This window comes from Leopardus geoffroyi, chromosome B2 (assembly GCF_018350155.1).
Source record: "Leopardus geoffroyi isolate Oge1 chromosome B2, O.geoffroyi_Oge1_pat1.0, whole genome shotgun sequence".
NCBI classification, from domain to species: domain Eukaryota; kingdom Metazoa; phylum Chordata; class Mammalia; order Carnivora; family Felidae; genus Leopardus; species Leopardus geoffroyi.
Genome location: NC_059332.1, coordinates 101,214,310 through 101,235,056, shown reverse-complemented (window position 1 = coordinate 101,235,056; position 20,747 = coordinate 101,214,310). Strand labels below are relative to the sequence as shown.

The 20,747-nt window shown below is 42.0% G+C and overlaps 1 protein-coding gene across 3 annotated transcripts in view; it reads left to right on the top strand.

Annotated features, from left to right (window-relative positions):
- Nucleotides 1-20,747, top strand: part of LAMA4 (laminin subunit alpha 4) — a 145,960-nt gene that overhangs the window by 42,935 nt on the left and 82,278 nt on the right. For all 3 annotated transcript variants that reach the window (XM_045499326.1, XM_045499324.1, XM_045499325.1), the window contains 3 exons: nucleotides 2,926-3,050; nucleotides 8,636-8,716; nucleotides 19,019-19,233. In XM_045499326.1, the coding sequence (XP_045355282.1) occupies nucleotides 2,926-3,050; nucleotides 8,636-8,716; nucleotides 19,019-19,233 (421 nt within the window). The remainder of the gene's footprint in view (nucleotides 1-2,925; nucleotides 3,051-8,635; nucleotides 8,717-19,018; nucleotides 19,234-20,747) is intronic.

Here is a 20,747-nt window from a genome sequence, read left to right as displayed (position 1 = left end):
ACCACAGATCTATATAGACTATAATCTTGCATAATGCTTGTGACAAACCACATGAAGGCCAACCTGATCCCCTTAGGCTTCTTCCAACATTATGTTCATTCTGCGGCCAAGTTATTGAGACAGCATTTCTCATGTGAAGAGTCACAGCTGGTGCCCAAATGCCATTCCTAACACTTATCCACTTATCTGCAATCAACTGTCTACATGCAACTTTCTTAACAACTGGCCAAAGATTCAGAATGTTTTTTTCATTTTTAAGTGGGGTCAATTTTATTTAAAAAAATAAATTCCACCCCCCCCACCCTCCACAACATATTTATTGTTGCCAGTTTTTCTTTTTGTTTTTTAAATGGCAGAGCTATGAGGGTTAAAGGCATATTTGCAATCCCAGAGTAAAAGGCTGCAGAGCTAGAAGAAACTTTACAGGCCATCTCATCTGGATTCTCATTTTACAGATAGGGAATACAGACACCAAAAGGTCAAGTGACTCGTTCAAAGTCCACCAGCTAGAACATGGAAGCAGTAGAAATCTTTGTCCTTGCTCCCAGCATCATTTCCACCAGTCTTCCAGAGTGTACATTAATGCCTTTCAGGGAATTCCCTGACAAACCCGTTAAAAGAAGGCAGATGAGGAAAATCCGTGTTTGCACTCTGAGCATGTAAAGGTCAGAGAGATTTGGCGAGTTAGCCCTTGAGGATAATTGCTCCTTGTGGCTGCCATGGCAGAATTAGAGCCCTGACAAGAAGTCCAAAGCATCCATCAAGCCATAAGGGGACAGAAGGGAATCAGCTCATTTTTGCAGCTTAATAGGCATTTCAGGCAGGAAGAATGACCTAACATTTTACAACAAGCCTGTTTTCTTCTGCACGGATGGGCTTCATCTGTCCAACAAGGACTCAGACAAAGTTGACCTCAGCCTATGAACAGACATGCCAGATTGCTTGTGCCTTAGATTCCTGGTAGTCGGGCAAGGCTCATTGGTGTTCCCTGGGATGTGAGTTTGCCAATTTTGAGCTCATTTGGGTACACGTTAATTTCTTTTATGTGCTCCAGACACTAATTCATTAATTCATGCTTTCCCACTTTTTCCTTCATTTTTTCCCCACAAATATTTACTAAAGGCTGACATAGTTCTGGAAACAGAATTAAGAAGTGGAGGACAAATATGTTAACAGCAGTTGTCTTCACATCTTACTTTATTTTCCAGTTTCTCATTAATCTGTCAGGCAGTCTTAACTGGCCTCTAAATTCTGTTCTTCTAACATAATTCTAATCAGGAGCCAAAGATTGCCCATTCCTAATGGCTGATCAAATGCCCAAAGAGTGTTCAACCGTGATAACCTGTTGCCTAAACTGGAACTCTGCCTTTTTGATTCAAAGTCCAAACTCTTAGTAAAATTCTATGATACCTACATAAAATGTAGTCATTTTATGACTCTTTTGGGAAAGGAGACTTTTGTCTAACATATTGGAGAAGTAGTATAATATGGGAATTAACAGCCTGGCCTCTGGAGCCAGATTGCCTGTGTCTGAATCTCACTTTTGCCTCCTTCTGTGTGACAATTTATTGGGCCATTTATTTCACCTCTCTGTGCCTCCCATCTCTTCGTATGTAAAATGGGGAAAACATAGTAACTTACTTACTTTAGAATTATTGTAAGAATTAAATTCATTAATCCATATGAAATGTTTAGAGCAGGACTTCACTATTATTAGTCCATTTTGAACTTCAACATAGAACACAATGACAAAAATAAAGAGCTTAGAGTTCACCTTACTACCGCTACTCCATCCTGCCTCCCTAAGGTTCTTCCATTGAGCATTATTTGAAAAAAGCTTTGTCTGTTGAAGATCTTGTGTACAGATGTTACCAAGGGAATGGACCAAACAGGAGGGTGCCTCTTTGATGACATTCTAATTCTAACAGCATAATTTTTCACTGAAAACGCTATTCGACTTTTATACACTCTGGGGGATATAAAGCTGAAAATATCACAGTGCTAATGCCATTGCCTTGTACAACCCAGTTCAGTCCTGTTGGAGAAATCTATGAGACTAGCATCACTGACTCTTTAGAGTACTAGACAGCAATTAATCCATGAACTTGTCACTGCTGAGCTGACTCCAGTCTACTGAGTACGTCCTTCATTTGAGTTAGTAGCAGTACGGTACTGAGAGGCACAACGTGGGGGAAGGGCTGCTGAGGTTGGGAGCAAAGAGTAACAGTACAGTGTGGGTAGTAGAAGGAGGGGAGGACCCAGGAGGGGACATCAGAAGGAATTCCTGGAGGTTTCAAGGCCATGTACAGATCTTGAAAGATGAACAGGCATTATAAGCAGAAAAATCAGCCCATTTGGTGCTTTTCCTTCCATTCTCCTCACCACAAATGGAAAAATCATACAAATAAGCCGGCATAGTATTTCTTGTATGTCACTATCCAAGTCACCAACCCATTAGCAGGGCATTCTTTACCTACCTTCTATTCCATCTATGCTTCCTTCTGACATATTTTGCCCATAAATCCTTAAATTGTTCCCATTGTTATGGGTAAACATCAGAGGGATTTTTTTTTTCATTTCATATTCAATCCAAGTCAATAAACTGATGTTTCTCGCAGAGTTTGATCCTTCTGATTATCATTTTGAACTGAAATGAGAAGCTGATGAGTTTCCCCTCTGCACACAAAGTCTAAACTCCTCAGGCTGCTAGTGCACCCACAGAAGTTCAGGGTGAAGTCACCTGCCACTGTTCACGCTTTCTAGCATTGACTGGAGCCAACGTGCTTCCTTTGTCCTGACCATTTATTCAATCAGCCTGACATCCTCTTTGCTTTGAGTATTGTTTGGTTCCCACATATATTGTGTATAAAATTTCTTTTGTTGTTTTTTTTTTTTTTGTCAATTTTCCTATCTTTTGCCTCACAGCACTGCCAGCGGAACACAACAGGAGAGCACTGTGAGAAATGTCTAGATGGTTATATCGGAGATTCCATCAGGGGAGCACCCCGGTTCTGCCAGCCATGTCCCTGTCCTTTGCCCCACATGGCCAGGTAAGTTCTGAGAGAAGATGTTCCCTTCTGCTGCTTATCCCCTTAATTATTTCTTTTTTATTTTTGCTCTATCCAAATTTCTCAGGTTTTCCTGAGATCAACCATTTCTCTGATTCTCTGAAGCCAAGTGGGTGTCCTACAATCAGTTCACTTCTGACACTAACTACCGAGAGCTAATTAGCCCATAGATTAGGTCCCACTTCAGAAGCCAGCCACAAATAGGGTCCCTAGGCTACTTACATACCTACTCAGCTAACTATAAATTTAGGGGTTGCCTCAACACCCCCTCAGGCTCAATAATTCTCTACAATGACTCACAGAACTCAGGGAAGTGCTGTACTTACGATTACAATTTTATTCCTAAAGGATATAACTGAAGCCAAATTGAAGAAATCCTTAGGACAAGGTGTGGAGGGGGAGATGGGAGGGAGCAGAGCTTCTGTGCATTTGCTGTCCAGGTACATCACCCTCCCAGAAAATCAATGTGTTCACCCAACCCAGGAGCTCCACAAACCTCATTTTTTGAAGAGCTTTATCAATGTTTCATTACATCGTCATGATTGATTAAATCATCAGTAATTAAAACTCAATCTTTATCCCCTCTCCCCTTCCCTGAGGTTGGGGGAAGTATGGGATTGAAAGTTCCAACCCTCTAATTAGTAGTTTTCTCTTCTGGTCAGATGCCCCCAGCCCCATCCTGAATCTACTTAGGGGCCCATCAAGTGTCACCTCGTTAGCGTAAACTCAGGTAGGACTGAAAGGGGCTCATTCTGAATAACAAACAATAGTCTTATCACTCAGGAAATTCCACAGAGCTTTAGGAGCTCTGTGCCAAGAACAAGACAAAAACCAAATACATATTTTTTTCTTATACCACAAGTGGAAAGAGTAATGAACCTAGGTTCATATCCCTCCTTTGGCACAAAATAGCTGTGGGATCTCAGGCAAGGTACTTTCTCCCTCTGTCTCACATTCCATGGGATTTAGGGTCAAAGAGACTAGATTCAGATCATGGCTCCATTCATTGATTCCTTTTATCTGCTCTGATGTCATTTATTTTTTCCTCGGTTGGTGTAAGGATCTGCCTCATAGAGTTGGACAAGGATAACACGTGTGGAGCATTTGAGTTGGTGTTTTACATACAGAAAGCTGTATGTTAGCTGTTGGCTTTATTGAACACATACTTTGTACTTTTTTTTAACACTAACATTTTGCTCACTCTGTGCCAGGCAATGTTCTAATAGTTAGCTGATAGTTAGCTGATAGATGTTGTAAAGATTAAATTAAACAATGCATATAAAGGGACGTTAGCTGATAGATAATAGTTAGCTGATATAATAGTTAGCTGATAGATGTTGTAAAGATTAAATTAAACAATGCATATAAAATGACTCTTAAAAAGGCCTGAATGTCTCACACACACTCACTCACACACACACACACACACACACACACATACACACACACACACGCACACACTTTCTTTTAAAGAGAAAAAAGATGACAACATTTTTTTCTTAATTTTTTCTTTTTTTTTTTTTAATTTTTTTTTTCAACGTTTATTTTATTTTTGGGACAGAGAGAGACAGAGCATGAACGGGGGAGGGGCAGAGAGAGAGGGAGACACAGAATCGGAAACAGGCTCCAGGCTCTGAGCCATCAGCCCAGAGCCCGACGCTGGGCTCGAACTCACGGACCGTGAGATCGTGACCTGGCTGAAGTCGGACGCTTAACTGACTGCGCCACCCAGGCGCCCCTTAATTTTTTTCTTAATTGAACACCAACACCAACTAACATTTCACCTAAAAGCTTGTGATTTGTTCAAATCCTCTGATGAGTCTGACAGTCAGTGAAGAGGTCAGATGTTTTACAGCCCCACTTTTCCTTAGAAACCACTAACCTACTTCAAGCCTTACTTTGTGATTTTTCATGTCCCATGGTATCACTAATGTGTGCAGAATGGATAGTATTGAGAGGGAGAGTAGAAACCTCAAACATTAAATGTTCTGTTATTTTCACCCAAGTGTGTCCTGATTTATGAGCTCCCTTTGTCTCATATTCCTTAATTGTTCATTAATATTCTGCTCCCAAACATTAGTCTTAACCATATCTGATGAGCTGTTTCAGCATCCTGCTCTCTTGCCAAGCTGTAGTTATTTCGTTAAACACACCGATCTCCAACTTTGCAATAACAGATTCCCCTCATTGTTCCATGTAAACAAAGATCTATGTAGCCTCACCTGCTGAAAACAGGTCTGTAAGCCCTGAGCTGCAGTTTCCTTAGAAACTAAAAGATTAATTAGAAAGGCAATCCCAAGTGGTTCCTCTAAATTTTATTATCTGACTTTTGCACTCTTTGTCCTATTCACATGACGAGACTTTCTTATCTAAATTATGACATTAATGTCTTGAGATAAGAGACTTTTGGAACTTCATTCCAAATGACTGATGGACTGAGAAGTTTGTCTATATCCAATCAACAAATATTTATCACACACTTATTTATTACATGCCACTCATGTACTACTAGCCGCTGGTCACAGCGGTACACAAAACAGTCAAAAAGTCCTGCCATCATTAAAATAGGTCAAAATACAGCAGCGTTTTGGGGCGCCTGGGTGGCTCAGTTGGTTGAGCGTCCAACTCTTGATTTCAGTTCCCATCATAATCTCACGATTGTGATCTCATGGGCAGGAGATAGAGCCCCGGGTCAGGGATCCTTGCTGAGCAGGGATCCTTGCTGAGCTGGGGCACTTTCTCCCTCTCTCTCTGCCCCTACCCCTCTCCTTCTCGTGCCCACTCTCTCTCTCTCTCTCTCTCTCAAAATACATATTTAAAAAAAGATACAGCAACATTTTGAAGCTCCTGAAGCAAATGACCATTTACCATTTGAGCCAGTTTATCTGTATTTCAGCTGATCAGGAAGCTATCCCAAAGGCTCTTTCAAATAAATAAAGCAGAACGTGCCAATTGGGTGATGAGCTTCCTGTCTTGGAGGAGGAAACAGTTGCTATCGAATCACCATTTTCATACATGTTCTTTGGATGTGTGAGCAGAGCCCGGTTCAAAGAGCAATTGACTACCTTAGGGAATGTACCCAGCAGTTAGGTACACATTCACAGATATGAAAACTGAGACCTCTAAAGCACACCGTTGAAGTTGAAAAGCCTGCTGAAAATCAGCCCAAAAGCAAAATTATATCCTCCCCCACCCACATATAAGACATTGTGTGAAGGTGTGGGGAAATTGTGGGAGACTTGCTTTCTCTGAGGTGGCAACAATTCAACTTCCTGGATCCCTTGTGCAGGGAAAACTGACTACAAACAGGGAGGTGGGGATTGAGGGCTGGAGGGGGGGTAATCTGTGGTCACAGGACAGGACAAATTTGCCTGGATCCTATATGGTTCTAGCCTTTGATATGGTCTTATTAGAGATTTAGTTAACTAATCTCAGATACTAATCAAACATCTCATCAAAAATTAAATATCCACTGCCCCTTTCAGCTTTTTAAAAAAAATTCCTATTGCTACTTTCTATAAAAATTAAAGTGCCAGAACTTTTATTTGAGCTCAAAAAGTCACCTAATAGAATCCAAATTACACTTTGCAAGATCTTCTGATTGAGCCTCCAGACCAGGATTTGGATTTCCAGTTACAATAGCCACATCAGAAAGCAAAGAAATTATGCTCAGGGGAGGTAAGTAAGCAAATAGTGCTGAATCTATTTTTCTTTAGGGTTTCATAAAGGTTTCCAAGGACAAAGGCTCCCTTCCACTTGGAGAGGGCGCCATGGTTGTTAATGTGGGCTGAGAACGGCTCAGTGTTTTCATTTCCGTAGCCAGAAACAGACTTTACCCTAAGAAAAATATAAACAATTAATGCTGATAAAAAACAACAAAAAAGGAACTTAGTGGCTGGTGACTGCCTCTGAGTCTCCCTCCACTGAGACCAATGGTCACGCAGCTATTCCCAGGGACCATTTGCACAGAGTTCATTTATTTATTTTGGAGTTGACCAGACATTCCCCCCCCCCCCCACCCCTGCCGTCTACCAGTAGCCACGGTAATGGCTCCAATTAAGGAAAATGTCATCTGTTTGAAACAGCAGGACATTAGCTAAAGGCAGACGACTCCAGACACGGGCAGATGCTTCAGTCCCTCAAGCCATGGGCAAGCTGCTGGAGGCGGGGGGGGGGGGGGGGGGGGGGGGGGGGGGGGGGAAGGGTGATATCTTCAAAGAAACATGCATGAGGGTTTGTCCATGCTCTGGACTCTTGACTGACAGTGTTTTTTTGAAGTAGGCTGAAAAATAAGAACAAGCAAAATGAAGAATAAAAGCCAAAGAAATGTAATTTTGTTGAAATGTTTTTAGCCAAACTGACAGAAAAAATAAATTGTGGATGTTGCCTTTCACTGACAAGTGTATATTGTTTTCTGACTGATTTTATAAATGTCTTCAAACAAAGCAAACACACCCATTTGCTTTCCTCCAAAGACCATTAGGGTAAAATTGTTGATGCATGCAGGAATGTGAAAACAGCAGGTCACACGCCATGGATAGCACAGTACCTAAGCCAAAATTAATTTAGAAGTCTTTAAAATTTTTCACACCCCCCCTCAGATGGATGGATTCATGTGTCAATGTAAAATTTTCCAAACACGTGGTGAGTTATATTCTATTTCCCCTGCCTTAAGAGTTGAGCAATATTTTTATTGCTTTTCTGTCCTGTGTCCTAATTTGTATTATCTAAAAAACAAATAAACAAACAAGCAAACAAAAATAGTAATCAAGAGAAGGATTTCTATGGACACGAATCCTTTTCCTGTGGGTCCTATTTATTACTTGTATACTGGTTTTGTGACTTTGATCAGAAGAACCGGTCCCTGCCCCCTTAATTCCCAATCTTTAAGGTATGCAATGAAGAAATGAAGGTTCAGTGGAGATTATAGAGTATAGTTTAGAAGTGGTTCATGACCTTGAAGAACGGAAGAGATCTAGTGCAGAAAAAAGGGAACAACTTTCAAATGTATACACAGAAAATGCTGAGAATAACAAGAAATTCTCGTAAATATCATAAAATAACTTGATTATTTTATTTTTGGCTTTAGAATATGTGTTTTAGACTTGCATTATATATATATATATACATATATATATTTATATATTATATATTTATATATTATATTTGTATATATTTATATAATATATTATATATTATTATATATTATATATTTATATAAATATTTATATATATAAATATAAATATTTATATATATAAATATAAATATTTATATATATATTCTGGAAATTCCCACTGCTTCAAGTAAAAATAATTAAGTGCTTCTATGGCAAAATAAGTAAGTGGATCTGGGAAATGGTCTCACCAATGGATGGGCATCTTGGCATTTTTCTGTCTGGACTGCTGGTCTAAATTTTCCTGAAAGGAAGATTTGACTTAAATAAAACAAATGATCACACCCATTAGAATTTGACTGGACCAAAGTAGAGATGACCTAATTAATAAAGTTAAGACAATCTTTTCAGTGATGTATGGAATCGACTTTTAATATTCTCTTGTATTTCTAGTTTTGCAGAATCCTGCTATAGAAAAAATGGAGCCGTTAGGTGTATTTGTAAAGAAAACTATGCTGGACCTAACTGTGAAAGGTAGGCTAATAAAATTCACTGTTTTCTGTGTGGGTCAAAGGAAACTTTCTGTTTTTGGCACTCATCGGCTCTGCCAGAGCGTCTTAAGAGGAGGGAGTGAGGGATCGCATTTCAGAACCCCTGGGGGATGCCCCAGATAGAGCTACAATAATATGCTCCCTAGGAGAGCCTGGGGGGCTCAGTCAGTTAAGTGTCTGACTCTTGATTTCGGCTCAGGTCATGATCTCACAGTTTGTGGATATGAGCCTGCGTCTGGCTCTGTGCTGACAGTGTGGAGCCTCCTTGGGATTCTTCCTTTCTCCCTCTCTCTCTGCCCCTCCCACGCTCGTGCTCTCTCTGTCACCCTCAAAATAAAGAAACTTAAAAAAAAATGCTCCCTAAGGGTCCAGGTCAGGACCACATCTCAGGATAAATGGTCAGGTGGAGAGGAAAATTAGTATCTATATTTTGAAAAGATTCTTTAGATGGTTTTGGTAACACTCCTCTCTCTTCATCATTGAGAATCAGCAGTGTTAATAGAGAGGCTTCCTCAGTAGGAAAAAAAAAAGTGAATCCTCTGTCAGTAAAGCAATACACTGAAAAAGCATGAACTTATTACTTAGTCTATTCTTTACGCCATCTCCTTCCCTGAAAAGTAAACAAATTTCGTGAGAGTTCGGATTTTCTGAATCCCTGTTGGTATTGACATCTAACACTCTTTTTTTTAAGTTGCTCTTGGCTTTGCTTAAATAAGAAGGACTTTGGTGACTAAAGTTGTGAGGCGTCCCACTGCATGGTTTCCTGGCAAGACATTTCCCCTTCTCCCCACCTGGAGGCTACTCAGTTTTCTCAAATAAAATGATTTTTGCTAAAAGAACGTTACAGAGAGGACTTCTTATTTTTAAGAGAAATGCCAGGGGTGTCTGGGTGGTTCAGTCTGTTGAGCGTCCAACTCTTGATTTCGGCTCAGGTCATGATCCCAGGGTCGTGGGATTGAACCCTGAGTCAGGCTCTGCACTGAGCATGAAGCCTGCTTAAGATTCTCTCTCTCTGTCTCTCTCTCTCTCTGTCTCTCTCTCTCTCTCTCTCCCTTTCTCTCTCTCTCTGCCCCTCTCCTGCTCTCTCTCAAATACAAAAAAAAAAAAAGAAAGAAATGTTATTAATGTCAGCCTCCCCATTGTCTTTAGGCAGCAAGATGATGTGGGAGGGAAAGACAGGGTACCTCTCAAACCTCTGGTCCAACATCCGCACATGCTCACCTCCCAGCAGCGTGCTCCCACTGCCCTGAGTACAGTTCACAAACCAGCCCAAGACTCAAAATGTAAACCTTAAATGATAAACCATCTCACTTCCTAAGAAATCACCTTCTACATCTCAAAGAGTAGTTCCGGAATTCTTTTTAAAAAGCCACAGTGTCTACAGTGCAGAGAAAATCTCTATACTTGGAGGGCATTACTATTATGATTGTTAAATGTACAAATCATAGCTAATCCTCTTACTGAAGACTTTTTAAAGGTATTTTTTTCTCTTTTTTGCTACTAGGGAAGAGGGAAGGTCAAAGCTGATGGCGCCTGTGGATTTTATACCTCGGGAGGAACAAATAGACATTTGGTTAATTAATGTTTGTGACACACTCACTCCGTATTTTCTTACTTAGGGGTTCGGGAATTTGAGGCACCTGGTTTGCTCACTTTCTGGCTCAGAGAGGACTGTTAATCAGCCAGGGATGGAGTTTTTTCCCCCTCAGTGTCTGAGGTAAAACTCTGTTTAGTCTGACAGAGATCGAGCAGTATTACCAGCTAATGGGTGTTCGCTGGCCCCTGGGATGGCCTTAAATAGAGCCATGCTGACCAAATGCAAGCCCTCCCAGAAGTGAAGAAATCTCTGTGCCTCAGGGCTCGGTCCTGCAAAGTTGCACAGAGGTGCAGATAGAGGTTCTGTCAGCCAGGGTAAGGGGCCTGCATGGACAGGACAGCATGCCCTCCTCAGAAGTAGGATTGTAGATGATAAGTCTCCTGATGCACATTGGAGGCTCCTGGACCTGTAAGTCTTGGTTAGATCCGGTGCCTCTCCTGGATCTGGAATGGTTGGATCAAGGAGAGAGCACTAGTTGTCAAATATTGAGGAGATGTAGCTTTGGCCTGGCTGAGTTTGTCTCTCAGCGTGAGCCCTTTGGGATCCTCCTGAGGGAGTTATTTGAACTCTAAGTGTCCATTTCCACATCTCCAGAATGGAGAAAATGAAAATGTCCACCTCCTAGGACTGTTGTGAGGTGATACTGTGACGTTATTGGTATGGGACATGGCACTTAAGAGATGCTCAATAAAAATTACCTGGTGACTGTAGGAGTCATGGTGGCCATTGTCCAGTTTCCCCCACCAGCATAATGTGAGCCTGGGAACAAGCTGGCTCATTCTCCTGAATCTCAGTTTCCTTAGCCAGAAATGATAGATTTGAACTAGGTAGTGCCCTTTGTTGATTGTCCACTGTGTCCTTGCTTTACATTCTTCATCTCTTAGCCTCACAACCACCCTGAGAGCAGGTGCTATTTTGTCATTCTGCAGATGAGGAAACGGAGGCTAAGGGAGGTGATGGGCCCAGTCTAAAGTCACAACACTGCTAAGTGGGGGCACCAGGACCTGCACAGTTTGGCTTACAAATCTGGATTCTTTCTCTATGCCAATACTGTTTTTCCCAATTGTCTTTGTAAGGTCTTCCACTTTATTTTATTTTTTTAGTTTATTTATTTATTTACTTATTTTCAGAGAGACACTGAAAGCACATGTGAGAGGGGTAGGGGCAGAGAGAGAGAGAATCCCAAGCAGGCTGCAGAGCCCAACACAGAGCTCAATCGATCTCACAAATCATGAGATCATGACCAGAGCTGAAATAAAGAGTCAAACGCTTAACCAACTGAGCCACACAGGTGCCCCAAAGGTCTCCTACATTAAACTTTGACAATTAATGAATTAGATGAGTCTCTCATATTCAGGAGAAGCACAGTTAACCTGCTTCCCTTTGACAGGAGGCTGCAGCAACAAATGTGCTGGAAATAAGTGCCCCCTCAAAGGCCTTTCATCTGCATTGGGGGACAATCACTCTGAGCAACTTTCTCTGTTTTGTCTCCTCTCTCCTGTCCACCTTTCCTTACACCCTGCTGTTTTAAGGAGAGTGAATGCAGGCCTTTTGCACCAAAATTGACTTTTTACACCAAAAATCCAGGGGACTTTTCCTCAAAATGGAAGCAACCACACAGCAGATTGGTGGATGGGACAAGGACGTGATAACAAGCAAGACACGGTCTCTTGTCCTCAGTGAAAATCAAGGCTAGAGCAGGAGACAAACCCAAACACCATTCATCACAAGGCAGAAGAAAGGAAATACCAAATAGAAGGACAAGCAAAGGCTCCTCAAGAGTGCAGTGGAAGGAGTGATCTCGTTCCCACAGAGAGGGCTGGGTCATCGGGAAGGGAGAAGTCTTCACAGCTTTGGCTTTGTGTTTGACCCTGGGACTGAGGGGGGTGTTTTGTTTTGAGTTTAACAGTCAAGTTGTTAAATTGTCCCAGTTTAGCTTCATCTAATCTATATTTTCAATGTATTTATGAACTTGGACCTAACCACGAGGCGTTTTCAAAATATGCTGCTGACTTCTATGGATGTCTGTCTATTGCAAACACTAGGTGTTTCCGTACTTAGAGATCATTTAATCAAGGGATGGTTTTCACATGTGACTGTATATAAGATCCCCTGGAAACCTTGGATTCCATCCCCAAATCCCATCCATGCCCCACAGAAAAAGAACCTGTATGGGTGAGGCCTGGATACCTATTTTTTGACTCTCCTGGGTTCTCATGCCAATCCTCTCACTGCCTGCAAACTACTGCCCCACCTCTTGTATCACACCTGCATGATATAAAACACTGTTTCTCAAACTATAGCTCAAGAACCCCTGGTGTCCTCAGAAATATTTGTGGGGCTCATGAGGACTCAGTGAATATTTTCTTAATTCGCTGTTTAATTTCCATGATAATCTCGAGGAAAAAGTTACTCAAAACATGTTCTGGACTTTCTGTAGAACCACTTTGTAATAAAGGGAAATAAATCTGCCTCAGAGCTGAGGAGAAAATAACAGCCGGGGGTGTGTCAGTGACACATGAAAGACAATTGGAGGCCAAATGGCATGACATCAAAACGAACTGAGCCGTCACATAACACATGGCAGGGCATAGATGTTGAGCTCACACAATCCTCTGTCACGCCATGTTGCAAGTAGCCATTCAGCTGCAACAAGACAACACCATCCACCATCTTGGCTAATTGGTTTCATAGTTTGTGTTTTATCGTAAAATTTATTTTGGTTTTTAAGATGTATAAGAGCCATAGTTATAAGGAGTTTCTCTACCTTGTATTATGTTTGAACTATTTAAAGATTGAAACGTAACTTAAATGAACACTAGCAGAGGTATTCTGGGAAAATCTTTTGCCTTCCACAGGGACCCACACTGCATTTAAGTTTGAGAAACATTGGTCCAAAGCATAAAACACGAACCTCTTACTGTACCATGTGACACAGCTCTAATACACTTGTTTTTACAATGAGGTCCATGTTTTAAGCCTGCCCTGGCCCCGGGCTGGCTCTTTGCCAACGTCTTCCTCCCACCTCACACTTTAACTTCCACCTGTGGGAGCCCGCTGCTCCCCAAATCCGCCAGACCAACTGTAGAGCTCACCACATTGTGTTGCATTTAGATGACGACTGTGACGATAAAAATAATACATTTATTGAATGCTTACTGTGTGCCAGAAAGTGTTGTAAGCACTTTGCATACAATGACACACTTAAACCTAAAAAAAATCCTAGAAGATACCGTTTTCATCCTTATTTATAGAGGAAGAAAGTAAGACACAGAGAAGATAAGCCTCATGCTCAAAATCACACATTTGGGTTTTCTTTTTCAGTCTCTACTATTAAACTATGAGCTTCTCAGCAGAAGTGGCATCTCATTCATTTCTCTACGACTCTTCCCCATCACAGTATCTGGAACATTGTAGGCACTCAGTTATATTTGTTTAAGTAATACCTTTTTTTTTTTTTTAATGAAAAAAAACAATAACGGTACTTCTAATGTTCCTTTAAAAAGGCACCTGTAGTGATGAGAGTGAGTCATTTCATGGCCTGTTTGATCTCCTACTCTTCCTCGTGCCGGGAAAATGGAAGAGGGTAACACAGAATTGAGTGAGTTAAGACACTGTCCTCTGGCTGAAGAGAGGTTGCAAATGGAAGTTACCATGTGATGCAAATGAGTATAAAATGTACAAGCCTTGGGGCGCCTGGGTGGCGCAGTCGGTTAAGCGTCCGACTTCAGCCAGGTCACGATCTCGCGGTCCGTGAGTTCGAGCCCCGCATCGGGCTCTGGGCTGATGGCTCAGAGCCTGGAGCCTGTTTCGGATTCTGTGTCTCCCTCTCTCTCTGCCCCTCCCCCATTCATGCTCTGTCTCTCTCTGTCTCAAAAATAAATAAACGTTAAAAAAAAATTAAAAAAAAAAAATGTACAAGCCTCATAGCCAGCAATTTTGCAATTCTCATTTTCATCCCAGTGTGACTTTCCCTCTGCTCTATGTAGTACATTTGAAAAGATGAGAAGCCTGAGACACAGAGCCTTGAGACCTAGTCCGAGGTCACACAATTGGTTAGTGGTAAACCCAAAACAAAACCCAAGAGCCTTGATGTTCAATCCCAAGTTTTCAGTTATGGGCCACCTGGGTGGCTCACGTGATTAAGCGTCTGACTCTGGATTTTGGCTCAGGTTATGTGTGGTTCTCGAGATCAAACCCCAAGTCAGGTTTTGCACTAAAACCTGCTCAGGATTCCCTTTCTCCCTCTCTCTCTCTGCCCCTCCCCTGCTCATGCACTTTCTGTCTCTAAAAATCAATTAATAAACTTAAAAAAATGTAGATGATCTCAATACCTCAGTATTCCGCATTGTCCCCCATGGCAACTTTAATTGTATTCCTTCATCCATTCAATTTTGCAGTGGAGTGAGAGACATACTAAGATAGTATGAGGACTTATCATGTGGATCTTATTGCTTAAGGATCAAGAGAGAAGAATGGACCGAATTCAAGCAAATCCAAGGGGACCCTAAAGCCCTAAGAGGAGAGGCTGAATATAGTATCAACAGATATAATAATGATGACAGTGATGATGCTGATAATGGCCTTGATGATAAAAAGGAAGAATAAGGGTGCCCGGATAGCTCATTCAATTAAGTGCCTGACTCTCGATCTCTGCTAAAGTCATGATCTCACTGTTCATGAGATTGAGTCTGGCACAGAGCCTGTCAGCATAGAGCCTGCTTGGGATTCTCTCTCTCCCTCTCTCCCCCTGCCCCCCAAAATAAATCAACTTATTTTTAAGTTGATTTATTTTGGAGAGAGAGAGACAGACAGATAAAGCATGACTAGGGGAGGGGCAGAGAGACAGGGAGACACAGAATCTGAAGCAGGCTCCAAGCTCTGAGCTGTCAGCACAGCGCCTGACACAGGGCTCAAACTCACGAACCTCGAGATCATGACCTGAGCCAAAGTCGGACACTTAACCGATTGAGCCACCCAGGTGCCCCAATAAATAAACTTTAAAAAAAAAAGAGAGAAGAAGAATAAAGAAGAGGAGAAAGAAAAGAAAGCCAACATTTATTGAGTTTGGGATTCCAGGGTTTAGTCTTATTCTTTCTGCAGGCACTATGTTTTTTCAAACTCACCCTCTGTTGTCTACATAGAATTCTTCTATGACTCCCTCCTCTCTACCTTGCTCCACTTCTGGATTCTTATCCTGTGACCTTGAGTGGGTTACTTACATTTTCCTAGCCTTGTTTATCAGTGTTTCTAGAGAAGTAGAAAGCGTTTATATGGCATCTACTATGTAACGGGCTCTTTTTTTTTTTTTCAGCATTTAATTTAATGCCAATGACAGCTATAGAATGGCATCCCTCCCAGAAAGACTACTGTGCCACCTGGGAGTTTGGCACCCTTGGTAAAGGTATTCAGTGACAGTTGTATGGCCCTAGTAAGAGAAGCAAAGGAGAAAGAGGAGAGGAGAGAAAAAGAGCTCCAAAAATTCCCAACACAATAGGTCTTGGTCAAAGTCTTTTTTTTTTTTTCTCCTAAAACATATTTCTTTGTTTTCTATTTTGCCTAAATACTGTGATCACTAACTGAAATGACAATGTTCATATGCCACTGTTCTCTCATTTACACTGTAAATGTATCAGCCCATTTTCCATGAGTGATTCAAGTCATTAATAAAGCTAGAAATGAGATTATGGGAGAAAAAAAAATAGAACCAGACTACGGGGTACAAGGCTCCAGTGCTGACTCTAATTCCAACTGCTGGTCCTTTTGAACCTTTGTTATTTGTTATTTGAGGGCAGGAATTGGATGCATTGATAGCATTTGATTATTCAATTATTATAATTGCTAATCAATTAGCTAATTCATTTAATATCAGACTTGTGGAGAGAAAGGGTATTACGCTTGGAGTCCCACCATAGGGTTGAGCCCTGCAGTAATGAACAAATTATTTAGCTTCTCCACACTCTAGTTTCCTTGTCTATGAAAGTAAGGGGTTGTAGAGTGCTATAGGAAGAAACCTTTGCATGTCTATTCTGTAAAATCTGTAGGGTTAAAGTTTGGACTATGACTTCAGAATTGCATCTGAACCTACCACCAAAAGATGTTCTTGAAACTCAAAGTAGGTTTCCACTGTGATTGAGCTTCTGACTTACAGAAGAGAGAATTCGGTTTTTCTCTCGTGGAAGACCAAGAGACAACCTATGGAGATCAAATACAATGGAATTCAACAGAGAAAAGAAAGTCAGTGTCATCTGACTTCTGTGAGCTTGGGCAAGGTCCCACGCCCAGAGCTCAGGATTCCCTACAGTACATTGAGGTGCCAGGTCTGAGTCCCATTTCAATGGGACCAAGAGTCTAATACTCTCTGGTGAACTGCAGCAAAGGATAGAAATTCAATCCAGCCATGTGTTCCAAAGAGGGATGATTTGTGCTGGCTTGGGAACCAGAGAACCTGTAAATCAAAGGTGCAAAGACATGAGTATGAATAACAAAACTCACTGAACATTTCCTCTTAGGGGGGTGTCGCTCTGTGGGTTGTATGGCACTTGCATTCATTCTTATCTTTTTCGTAGACCTTGATTTCTAGAGTTTATGATTTTATGCATAATTATGCTCGATTTGTTTCCTGTTCTTTCAGGGCACGGGCTGTGTGTTTTTCCTCTTCCTGTCTCTCCACGCCTTACATAAAATAGACATGAATTGTCCCTCTGTTGGGTGAATTCATTCATCCACTTATAGCAGCAGCAGTGTGGTCCAGGGTGGAGTGAAGGAAAGAACATCAGGGTCAGAAGGTCTGGGTCTTGTGCTGTGAATTCCTTGCTATATGAGCCTGGAAAACCAAAGTAGCCTCTCAGCCTCAGAATGCCAGGCCTGTGTGGCCTACCTCCCGGGTGTGTGCGGTAACTAAACTCACCTCGGTGAAACCATGAGGTACGGTGCAAGTAAAGGGCATAAAGATTGAACGTACGCCATCATTACAACTACACCAAAAAACTGAGACATAAAACTTGGAAGAATATGTGCAAAATATTGGACAGTGATTTTGTTAGGATCGTAGGATTACAGGTGATTTTTTTTTTCCTTTCTCTGTTTTTCAAATGTTTTGAATCATGAAAGCCTTTTAAAAATGTAGTGTCTTGTTATTATTGGCCAGGTGTTCCTGATTTCCTTGGAAAGTCCTCCCCCGCTCTCCTCTCCAAGGCCAACGCCCAGCCCAGGCTCTCCACACCCCAGCCCGGTCTCCCCATTCCAGCCCGCAATCCACCCTGCATCTGGAGCCAACACCGGCTTCCCCCACCTCTGCTTTCATCACAGAAACCTCCATCTGCTCCTTTCTTTTTCTCGCTCACATCAGAACCCACTCCTGCACCTGACCTTCAGCTCCATGAAGGGGTGACCACACATTCTTTCCAGCCACTCCCAAAGCATCTTCAGCCCCAGTTAGCCAGTCTTGACACTAGTTTAGGGTCACAGCAAAGAGGAGCCTATGGCCAGCCAGAAAACGTGTAGTTTGGCTCATACGGTATTCTTACAAAGTTTGAGCCAAACTTTCAAAATTGTTAAGTTCACATAAAAATCCACACTTCAGCTTTTCTCTCTAAAGATAGAAAGATCTAGCAACACAGTTCCCTCAAGGCTACAATCTAGAAACAGCTGACAGGAGCTGAGTAGCAGCTACCCCTTGGATCGGGCCTGCAGTCCCACTACTCACAAGCAGGGCCTCCTCTGCTGGCCCATGAGGCACCTTTGGGAAAAGTAGGGAAAGCATTTCTTCTTCTGAGTAGAAGCAGCTCCACCCAGAGGGCACAGCTTGGCAAGGCCAGCAAAGGCTGGATGGATTTTGGTCTCTACTCTCCAACTGAGCTGGGGTCTGTCCTTAAGGGCCCCGCTGGCATGACCATAGGCACTAGCTCTGCCCTCACAACGAATGCAGTTAGGTGCCTGGTCTCTATAGGCTTACATACCTAAAATGCCCACAAAAATGGCCATCTGGGCTCCAATTTCATTTATGTGTGGTACTCTCAGCCCTGCTCTCTGCTTTATCTTCACACTGCCTTCCTGCCATCACAAGATGGCTGCCAGCTGAGTGCTACCTGCCTCTATGTTCACCTGTGGATAGAGAGAATGCCTTCCCACAACCCTCAGCTAAAAAAGCCCTGAGCTATAATACTCCGACTAGATCCCTCCTGAGCCAACTTGTCTTGGCCAGGACAACGCCAGGCACTAACTGGCTCAGGTTTAGGTTATCCGAACAATTCGTTATGGCAAGGCAGATGGTGATTTATACCAGCGTTTCTCAATAAGGGTATTATTAACATTTCGGCCAGGATAATTCTTAGCTGTGCCCCGGTGGTACATCTCTTGCAGTACATTTAGCATATCTTGTACCATTCGGTCATATACCAGCCATGCACCCCAATCATTAGGGTGATGAAAAATGCCCACACACTGATCATATCTGGACACTCCTGCATCTGGGGGTCTGATCATACTAAATGGGCTTCAATCCAATAGGGAAGAGAAGAATGGTTCCTTAAAAACAAAGTCTGGTCCTATTAAGAAGCTGCGATAAAGGGAATCAATTCCAGGCGAGCAATCCACATATATTCACTACACTGTCTTCTAGGTAGGAAAGAAGATAAAAGACAAGAAAAACTATGCTAAATTTTTAACCTGTGATTTCTCCTCCAGATGTGCCCCGGGTTACTATGGAAACCCCTTGCTGATTGGAAGCACCTGTAAGAAATGTGACTGCAGTGGAAATTCAGATCCCAACCTGATCTTTGAAGATTGTGACGAGGTCACCGGCCAGTGTAGGAATTGCCTACGCAACACCACGGGATTCAAGTGTGAACGCTGTGCCCCTGGCTACTATGGGGATGCCAGGGTCGCCAAGAACTGCGCAGGTACAGCACATACACTGAATTCAGATGGATCGATGCTGGGAAAATATTGCAAGTGTCCCACTGTCACTTTTCCAGGACACTGTGCACTCTTAGGAATGTGCATCCCATACTCACCAGGGTAGATATTATCAAGGCTACTGGTGTACCTTAGCTCATGGGTAGATTAAACCATGAGACACTCACACAAGTGAACTTTTGCCTTATATTCTTCCAATTTTTATCAAAGGAGTAAGCCAGACTTTCATGGATTACCTATCACTGACCAGAATTCTGAATGCAAACTTACAAGATTTACATCAGTTTTCTTATTCCGGAAGCTGGACATAGCTTTAAGAAGTAAAACTGACTTCTAAGTGAAACAGATTAGCAAGCCAAGGGTACAGTTTAGTCATCCCCCAAGTTCCTCAAATTGTCAGAGTAATTATTGCAGATATAGTATAAGAAATCTTCCTGTTTAAACTGCAGTTAGACTGAAATGCACAAATTTCGTTCATGATTTCTCTAATCAATTTGCTGCATAGAGTGAAACTCTTCAGAAATAAAAGTGAATTGACTTCCTTTAGGAACAAAGGAAGGTTGGAGTGAGTATTTCTTACTCTGTGACTTTGAGAGGAAAGAGGGCGAGGCAGAGGCCTTGTGCTCTTGTGGCATGCTTCTTCTGGAATCCCCTTACCGAAACAGATTCCCACCTGCAAAGATTTCAAGAAGAGTCTAAAGTTGAGAAGAAGACACATATGATCTACAGCACTCACAGTAAAAGTAAACGTGTCTATAAGAAAGCGAGGTGCACAGAGGCATGAAACCAGAAATGACAGAAGCAAGAGAGGAGTTCTGTGTCCGGTCAGACTAAAGAGAGAAAGGAGGCATCAGAAAGGATGTTGGCAAAATCCAAGCCTTAGACATTGATGTTCTGATTCTCAAAAGATTTTTTTAAACTCCTGTTAAACTACATAGATGCAGATCACTCTTAGAAAAGATAGTGATGTTAGAAGCAACAAAGCATGATCTTGCTGAATTGTTTAACAAATCTACATTTTGTGGAACATTAAACAGCTGAAATGTAATAAATGCATGTTCCCCCTTGAAGCTAATTTTTTATGATTATTCTGTAAAGACAGTTAAGAGGTGGGGGATAATTTACAACACTATTCCAGCTTATTGCCAGCATAGATAGCTTAGGAAATCCTTTTTAAATATTACAAATTGATTCCTACTGAGCAACTCAGTGGAAAATGAACAGCCTGATGAGATTGGGGTTTTGCTTTTGTTTTTTTCCAAAAGGCGTTTTTGAAAATCATCAGTAGATTCATAGTGGGCTCTCAGGTCTTCTAAATTCATGTAAATATGCTCCTAATTCTTTCCACGACATTACTCCTAGCCATCCCACTGATGGAGGTTTGGAGTCAGACTTGCCAAGGGTCAAGCACTGTGGGAGCCAAGAATCGCTCTTGAGCCTCCTCCCTCCCTCCCTCTGGGCTGCTCCTCCCTCACACCTGGCAATGATCAACCCTGGA